The sequence below is a fragment of the Eurypyga helias genome, unplaced genomic scaffold (genome assembly GCF_000690775.1).
Source record: "Eurypyga helias isolate BGI_N326 unplaced genomic scaffold, ASM69077v1 scaffold15966, whole genome shotgun sequence".
Classification (NCBI taxonomy): Eukaryota; Metazoa; Chordata; class Aves; order Eurypygiformes; family Eurypygidae; genus Eurypyga; species Eurypyga helias.
The window spans coordinates 445-10,023 of NW_010256165.1; the positions used below are offsets into that span (position 1 = coordinate 445).

Sequence of the window (9,579 nt, forward strand, 5' to 3'; positions counted from 1 at the left end):
CTGGCCGTGCCGCTGGGATCAGCAGCTCTGAGCGGACAGTCTCCTCGCTGATGGGCTCGGTGGTCACTGTGGGCAGAAGGGGGTTGTGTCAGCAGGCCAGGGCCCCTTCCTGCCCATGCAGACCCAAGACTACTCCAATGTGGGATGAGGGCCAGGAGGCCAGGCAGGACCTGCCCTGCCCAGGGAAAGAGGAAGAGGGTGCAGGAGTGCACTGAACCCCACAGAGATTGTCAGCAAAGCGTTATCCAGGCCAAAAGGCAATAAACACACCAGGACACTCAAGCACAGGAGACAGGGAATGCATCTCAAGAGGCTCGGGCCAAAGAGCGGCGTGTGGAGCCGGGAAGTGTGGGGCTGGAAGTGAGATGCAGCTTTTCAGAACGGTACGGAACACCCCATCATCTACCCAGACAGGGATGTGTGGTTGTGGTCGGAATAAGTCTGTAATTAATACAGCATGTGCTTGTGAAAAGATGCACAAGTGCTGCTACAGTTCTGCAATTAAAGCAAATATCAGGTCAGGATTAAGGGCTAATGCTATCTTATTTAGCTATCTGGCTTCTTAGGAACACACATAACCTGTGCAGTGTCCGTATGCATTATTAGATTACCTGATGAAAATAGCAACTTGTCCTATTGAAGGCTCTTAGTAAAAATAAATGTGAGGGAGGGCATGTAAGAACCAAGCTGGATGGGAAGGAAGAGGCAAAGGCCACATCTCACAAGGCCTTCAATAAAGACTATAAACAAGCAAGACTGATGGAGAACGACAAGCTCTCTGTGTGCATGCTCCTACAAATGCATGTGTACATATAAACATAATTATCTAGAGTGTGTGCATATATATGTAGTATATAATATATAGTGTAAATATATATGCATGTCTAGATAACTACATATTTATTATATATGTATGACTGATGTATTATTAATAGTTCTTATGTCACGTGTCATGATGAAAGGGCTACTACTAAAATCCCACACATAAAAGTGTGTAAAAATGAGGCCTTGCTCCTTTCATCTTTGACTGGTATCCTGCATGAAGCAGCTCTTCCCATGACAGTCAGACGTGCTTAGACACGTAGGATGATTAAGATTATTTGGATTATTGCCACCACAACAACTGTGATGGTCTAAAGGGGTTGAGAACTGGTGTGGTGACTGTGATGGCCTGAACACCTACGTAAGTGGAACATAAATTTTTAATGAAAGCAAAAAAAGAAAAAAAAGCTTTGCTTACCATTGAATGCCCTTAAAAGTTTGAGTGCATAGGTCCACCAGACAGCCGGGGAAGGGCTGGCTTGCACAAAGCAGGTCAGGGTGACATTCAGCCCCACTGGGACTGTCAGGTTGGTGTCAAGGGCTGAGGTCAGGGGCTTCATGCAGCTGTTGAGTTCCACTTCATGAAAAAACTTCCCTGCCCTGAATTTCGGGCTTGAGCAAGTTAAATAGGAATTCATCAGAATAATAGGTGGGCCAACTGACTTGATAAACTGGACAAATCCACGCAGGCGACAGTCGCAAATCCAGGGGTTGTCATGAAGGGCCAGGACGACGTTGGAAATAGCTTCTCCCTGCTCCTCCGCCCTCTGGCTTCTCTGGTAGACAGGCCAGCTGTAGAAGACATCCCTGGATATGACAGTAAGCTGATTTGAGGATAGATCTAAATAGGTCAGGTTGGGCAGATAGCGGAGCGCGTGTTCTGGAAGGACATCCAGCCGGTTGTGCTTCAGATCCAGGATTTTGAGAGCAGGGGTATCTTGAAATGCTGTCCATGGCACCGAACTTAATTTGTTCCCTTGCAAGCGCAGCTCCTTCAGAGCCGGCAGATATTCCAGGCTCTTGATGTGCATCACTGTGATGTTGTTAAAATTGAGCCAGAGATACTCCAAGGCACTAACGTTCTCAAAAGACCCCCGAGGCAATTCTGTTAGGTGAGAATTTTCTATTCTAATTTTACGGATGTCCTGAGGGATGTTTGCAGGGATCTGCCTCAACAGTGCAGACATGCAGAGCAAACTCCTAAGGAGAAAACCAGAAAATTATCCAGGTCGCACACCACATTCATGGCTAACAAAGCAGAACCCTACACAGGTCTATAAGCACCTGAATAATTATAAGGTATTGTATACAGCACATGCATGAGCCAACATCCATCCTTGACTGCGTTTTACATCCATAGCCTCCACGAATACAATTAAGTCATAAAAATTGCTACGTATGCAACTGCATATCTCAGGGAAATAAGAGAACGCTCACTCTATGCTCAAGCTAGTACTTTTCAAGTATTAGAGAAGGCATACCATGCAGCCATCTGCTTGGTTTTGATGCTCACACCATCGCCACATACGTATACTGGAACTCTCTGAGCTGCTTCGCTGGTGCTACAACTAGGGTAACTAGCGTTCTTACCTTCCGAAGTTGTCTTGAGAACAAGAGCATCCTGTAACACAAGATGAAACAGATGGGTTTATCTTGTGGAAGGCCAGAAGAAGAAGAAAAATATAACAAATAGGGTCCATATTCTCCTTTAAGAAAGCACTGTGCAGGGTTTGCACCAAACATGCCAACAGCCTCCAAGAAGCAAATCCTATTAGCTGTAATCTTCCTTGACGCAGAAATAAATCCTGTTGGGGACCCGACCCTAAAGAAGACGTGTAGTATGGTTCATAGCCTGTGTCGAAGTGCTAAAAATCACCCCCAGGACCACTCCTGGCATTTATTTAACTGCAGGGATTCTGACAGACATGTTTATTTGGTTGATAATATGAAGATGGAGCAAAAAACACTTCTATGTACCATTGCACATGGTGAGCTGCCACTCCCCAAATTTAGCTGCTCTGAGTTGTAGGTAGGCACTGATTTTCCTCTGAAACAACGTTTCACACACACACACACAATCTCCATTCTTACACGTTGGTCATGAAAACAGCAACATAGCTGTCACCAGTCTGTGAGCTTCTCTGAGAAAATAGTATCTCTGAAGTTAACCTCAATTGCATAAATATAAAATTCCACTGCGATTCTCTGGCTTCCCCAGAAGACATGTGCCGATCAGTTTTTGGTCACCTTGAAAAACTCAGTCTAAATAATTCTTTGAGGAGGGATTTGGAGTAACCAAATGCATTTATCTTTTTTTAATCCAAAATAGCAGGTTTCAGTTATGATTTCCAAGCAGCGCTACGTTCTCCTGGGGCCATCTAGTGTGTATGGGCTTCATGACAGCCCGCAGAAGGTAGTGTGCCGCCGGAAAAGGGCTTAACCTCCCTGCCACTACGTGTGAAGCTGGGTCACAAATCAAGATTAGCCTCAACCTACTTAACCTCTAACCTGTGGCACCAGGATAGAAAAATATTTATAGCGTGATGGCTTAGATCTATATGTGGCTGCCGGGGTGCGTGCAGTAGCGTAGCCTCTGAAAGCCAGCAGAAGCTATAGGATCGATTCTGCAGTGTTTAAATTGACAGACACTTTGATTTCAAGGCAAATCAGCAAAACGCACTGGTGGGGGAACCACTGGGGACTGCGGCAGCGCTTCGCGGTTGTCTCCCGTGTGCAAGCAGCGGGCCGTGAGTAGTGGGCACGGTGGGCTGCTGTTGCTCGCTATGCCCAGCATCCAACCACAAGCATATGGGATTTTTTTCTTTTTGTTAACTGAAATATTCCTTATTTGTCCATGATATTTCACCAGCCACCCTACATTTTAACATGTCAGTAAGCCACGAGTGCAGGAGAAATGCTGCCAGTTCTGGGCACAGCGGATGCAGCAGCTATAACCCCCCACCCCTCCCGACTGTGGTGGGCGTTGGGGACGTTTCTTGGTGAAGCCATTGCAGTGAGAGTGGCACCAGTACAGCCCCCGTCAACTGAGGCAGACACACTCTATGCACTTTCACAGAATCACAGAATGGTTTAGGTTGGGAGGGACCTTAAAGATCACCCAGTTCCAACCCCCCTGCCATGGGCAGGGACACCTTCCACTAGACCAGGTTGCTCAAAGCGCAGCTTAGCAGCAAAGGGGACACCCGTCAGCGGGGCTGGCTGGCTAAACCGAGAATGCTGCTGGAGGGACCCTGGCAGCTGCAATGAGAGGAGGTGTCCTTCCCAGTCACCCGTCAGCTGCTGAAGTCGGGCCTCAGGGACCCCATGCCCAGCATGCATGGACCTCTGGGGAGACAAACACTGCACTTACCTCTGCCTTTGGTCCTCTTCTGTAGTCTGCCATGGAAATATCCCTTAATAAGCAAATATTATTGTTTTATAATAATGTTATGATTTTACACTTTATCATAACAACAGTAAACTACATAAGATACAGGTAGAAAATAGCTGGGAGTCACGAGCAAACCTGAAGTTTGCCCATGTGTGAGCTGCAGGGTCTGGGAGAGAAAAGAGTTCATCAGAGGCAGAAGAAACCCAGTGCCTTGATGATGTTCAGCTATAGAGGTGATGGGATGCCTTCCCTTGGCGGGATAAATGGCTGAAGGCTACCCAGATCATTGGCTTGCCCAGTCATACTGGCCAGGTATTCACGAGGTGATGGAGATGCCCATAGGTATACGGGGTTCATGAAGGAAAAGCAATAGGAAATTACCCACTTTGTGAGCTGCACACGTGCCACTGGTGAGGCCGAGGGGTTGGGAAGATTTTGTTGCCTCCGGCACCAGGCATCCCAGCAGGAGGGACTCCCTGCTTTTACAGTCCAACCTTACAAAAACCTCCTTTGCTCACAGGGAAGGCGTCTCCTTTGCCACCTTCACATCCTTCCTCCATGGCCTGCAGGGAGGATCTTGAAGTATGTGGCCGTTGTCAGATTTTCAAAAATCTTCCATGAAAAGTGTTATTAACAGTTTTATACATATGAAGTAAAAACCAGTGGTGGTTTCTCCCACCCATGTATATCTTTAGGCACAGTACAGGTGCATAACGCCCAGTGTCCTGGGATGCAGCAAGTAAAGTTTCACCCTAGCTTCTCTGATAGAAATGCATTGATTTAAATAAATGAGTTGATTAACATTAAAAAAAAAAAAAAAGCAGTTGTTTTCTCTCTCCCACATGAGCCCTCCTCCCAGTTCTACAAAGCTAGAAAATGGCCTTTCAGAGTGGTGTCAGTCAGCACCATGGGCCAATGCTCCGGCTGTTTTCAGGCTGATATTTATTTGTTGCTTGAGAGGCCATTTCTCTAAATATCCCCAAACCCCAAGTGTACTCACAAGGTTCAGTATTAAGCTGAGAAACCAGTGGTGAATTACTTACCAAAATCAGATGAATTCCTACTCTCTAGGGTAGAGAGAGGGGAGGAAAGAAAGAAAAAAAAGTAAAGTCCCCCAAACAGCATTAGCTGAATCCGTTATGTTTATGTTCCCTACTGGAGCGGGATTTTGTTGCCTTTTTAATTCAGCCCAGTTTATGCCCGCCTGTAAATTTAATGGTCACTTTTGTGACAGCAGATGTCCACTCAGTTCAGCTGCTCTTTAATATCATGTGGCATCCTGGCCAAAGCCAAAATGCAGAACAAGCTGTCCAAAACCCAAGCTGTCAAAATAAATCTCCATAGAGACATTGTCTGCTAATCTATGGGAAGTGGAGTTTAAGAGACCGTGCTGATTGCCAACGCGAAACGCCAAAAGGACGCCCACTGCGTGCTCCCAGCAATGGCGAGGGAGTCGAACTCTGTCTTGAAATGACAGGCGCACACAGGTCTGTAAGAAATCACGTCCAGGCTGATGCTTTACAATTACAGTCCCTCTGCCAGGGCTATCAGTGTTAGAAATCCCTTCTGGGGAGGACATCAGAGGTGAAGGCTGCAGTTGGGTATTTCAGATACGGTGCATGTAATACTGCAGATAGTGCAGGCTTGAAAAAGCAGCTTTGAAAAAGAGTAAGATGACATGAAAAGAGGTAAATAAGACTTTTCCTTCACAAGCCTTCAACAACAGCAGCTGTACAAACTTGTCAATATTGTACAAACATTCCTCAATATTTTTTCATTAACCCATCACCCCTGGCAGGGTTCCCTGGGCACCACAGCCCCAGCTCAGCAAGTCCCACAAGGAGCTGGCAAAGGGACACAGCATGCCCCTTCCATCCTCCGGAGGAAAAGCAAGAATTTGTCTCTCTCTCAGGGCATCTCAGGCCAGGAGCAGGGTCTACCTCCCATGCCAAAACCAAGAGCCAAGGTCCAACATGCTCTGAAGGGGGGTGGGAGTAAATCTTATCCTTAATTTTTCAATTTTACAGTACTTTGATTTACAAAGTAAGTATAAAAAGATACTGTGGAAGGAGGTGCTTGTCTTTGTTATACACCACGTGAAGTGCCCATCAAGGGGTGGCTTGTACTGTGCTCCAAAGCACTCAGCCAGGCAGCTGGTGCTGCCTAGTGCTGTTGGACAGTTACCATATTCCTAAGTATCCCTGAAGTGGTCCATTACTCATCTGAGAAGAAATCTTAAAATGGTTTAATAGTGAAAGTAGGGGACATTGTACTTCAAAAGATTCCATAATATATTGCTTGACAGGGCCAAAATATTTGAAATAGACCCCCAAAAGCAATAAATTGGTCAAAACCTGACACAAAAGAGTATTAATAGAGGAAACATTTTCCAAGGAAAAAGAAAAGAAAGTGTCCAAAAAAAGGAAAAAAAAAAGATGCTACTAATATATGAATTTCCAAAGATATTCACGTTTGTTTTGGTTCTTAGAGCACAATTTTTTCCACGGATTTACTTTAACCAAGTAAGAAATTGTTTCCAGGGATGAATATTCTCCTTGCCTGAACTCTGAGCCAGCTCCATTCACCTGTCTTATGACCAGAGAGGGAAGCTTGCCTGAGCTAACCCTGCTGAAATCTAACACCCCTTCTGTTAAAACAACAACAAAATATCCAGTGAGGTATTTATTTTTACGTGCCTTATACCACTGGAAACCCAGAGCCTTGAAGTCACATTCCGCAGAAAACCAGTTTGAAACTTCCATGTAGCCACGTGGCAAGTGCAGGGTTCCTCTTCTGACTGACATCAGATGACATAGAACTTATACAAGTTTCTCTCTGTTGCACCAGGGCAGAAGAGAAACTTGTTTTGGAGCAGCAGCAACTGAGATGACACCTATGAGACAGTGAGAATAGCCATAGGAAATAGAGAAGAAAAATCAGGTTTGTCCGACTTGGGATCACTATTTATTCACAGTGCAAATAATCCCCAGTAGAGTCTGTCAAACTTAGCACATCCCCAGTGAATGTCACAGGACGACCTCTCCATCCTCCCCTCCTCGCAAGCAAAGAGCGACAGCACTGACCAGCCGGTGCCTTTTCCGTTGCCGGCTCACAGACCGCGTGTTGGAGCATGCACGGACGGAGCGGGTGAGAGCTGCTCCTCACCACGGCTGGATGGGCAAAATCACCCAGTTTGTGCCTCCAGGCAGCCAAAGGTAAATACCTCTCATCCCAGCCTGCTCCTGTGAACCTGACTTACAGGAAAGTCCTTGGGCAGTAGGTCCACTCCGTTAGGACAGCCTTGGTTCTTCCGGGCTAGCTTACCCATCCAGAGCCATGTCAGGCTGGTTTCTACACGGCGCGGTGATACTGCTGCAGGCGTGGGCAGGAATTGGGCTCAGTAATACAGCAATGCTTGCAACATCCCAAAAACTGCCACTGGAAGAATGTATTTGTTCTACCTCAGAGAGGCGCTTTAAAAATCATCCTGGGAACTGCAACTGTATAAATAATAAATCTATTACGTATTACAAGTTTCATCAATTAATTTGTTGTATTAAAATACATGATTTTGCAAAACATTATCTGTAAACCTAAAAATCCATGCAGTCCAGTGATAGAAGTAGCATACATTATGCATTTATTTAGACTGACAAATTCCCCCAGTACAAGAGAAATTCTTTATCATTAATGGAAAGAGTACAGGGAGCCCTATCAGAAACTATTGTATTCTGCTCTATCCCCTGTTGCTAGTATTTATGTTGAGATCAAACGATGGGCTTTTTCCATCAGGCCAAGCAATCTGACTTAACTGAAACCCTTCTGTACAAGGAGCACTTGCAAAATCCATACAGGGCTCCGTTCCAGCCAGTGAATTTCGTTAACCTACATTGTACATACTCATCCAGAATGTGAGTGGAGACCCTTCCAATAAATTTACAAATACACATTTCAAAACAATTCAGCAAGCTTTATCAGTTATCATTTCAACTTGGCTGGATTGCTCCCATTCAACATTTGGCAGAACATATATAATTTTCTTCATGAATAGTATTTATTAGAAAGAGAAAAACTTTATATACAGTATTACTACATGAGGGACTGGAGTGGAAAATTATACAGCTGGGAAGTGCTTTGAGATAAGCACTGAGATGCAAATTCCAGTGGTGCTGCAGGACTCAAATAACTGAGTAGCTCCCCCCTAGCTATTAAAGTACGTTTAGATGAATATTAAGACAGTTTTCTTCAGGAATCTTGAACCTGTAAAATGTTTGAAACCCAAAGGTCTGCACTGAGCCCCTGTCACCACAGATGCCATGGTGGAAGTATGGCTGATGTGTGCCTGGGCAGCAGTCTGCCACCGCACTCCATACCCCTGCTCTGCAAGGAGCGTGGTGTTTTCATGACCAAACCACAAGTGCCTGGCTGAGCTCTCTGGGCTTCACCACTGGTTTTGTCAGGAGAGCTGGAGCAATGACAGGTCTGGTCTGCGAGACTTTCGCAGAACGGTCCAGTGTAGATTTTTCAGTACAATTACAAAGCATTACACCACACACAACTTGCAGGATAGGATATTGTGTGATTTTAACTGGCACAGCTGACAAAACATACTCTACTAATTACAAAACAGCGAGAAAATAGCGGCTAGGCCTGATATTGAAAAAACTGTGTGGTACTGTTGTTCAAGAAAATCTTAAGAACAGTGTTTAGGGCCAAAATGCAATCACAAAACACTCTCTATTATGTATTCTTAGGAGTGCATTGGGATTTGTCTCTTGATTTCTATCTCCTTTGCACATTTCTCTGAATTCAGAGCATAGAGCTGTTATTATGTTGGACATGCGAGGAAGGGTTGCTGTACATCTATTAAGCATCCAGCTGCATGTTTCATGCAAACGTGGGGGTATAAAAGGTGAGATTCTCAATCTTCACCTTCATAGATATTTATATTAAAATTACTAAACACTCCCCTGTTTGTCAACCAAAAGAACATCAAAATTGCTCAGAATAAAATACTTAGCATATTACAGAACAGGTAATAAACAACACCAAGCAGAGCAAGTTCAGAAATGTTGCTTAATGTCCTCACACTCAGTGTGCATGCTTCATTTTACGAAAATAAAAGTGGTCCAGGAGAATGAGGCCATTATCACAGAAGCTTTTGACCGAGTACAAAACAGCAAATCCCAAGTGGGATGAGCAACATTTTTCTGTGAAGCTTGGGCACCATTTATCCCTTTGCATCCTTCTCCAGAACATTTTGGAGGCAGAAGCATTGACAGGGTGGCCTGCAGTGCTGGAGCAGGGTCCCATGTATACAGCCGCTTGCTTTCCACGTAGAGAGCCAACAATCAGCCTGGTTACTA

The 9,579-nt window shown here is 45.0% G+C and overlaps 1 protein-coding gene across 1 annotated transcript in view; it reads right to left on the reverse strand.

Moving 5' to 3' along the window:
- LRIT2 (leucine-rich repeat, immunoglobulin-like and transmembrane domains 2) overlaps positions 1-2,496 on the reverse strand; it is a gene marked incomplete at its 3' end in the record, with an annotated part of 2,937 nt that extends 441 nt beyond the window's left edge. Inside the window, 4 exon segments of the mRNA XM_010153581.1 lie at positions 1-7; positions 9-66; positions 1,241-2,022; positions 2,413-2,496. The exon segment at positions 1-7 is cut by the window's left edge and continues 441 nt beyond it. Coding sequence (XP_010151883.1) covers positions 1-7; positions 9-66; positions 1,241-2,009 — 834 coding nt within the window.
- Positions 2,497-9,579: the final 7,083 nt, after the last annotated feature.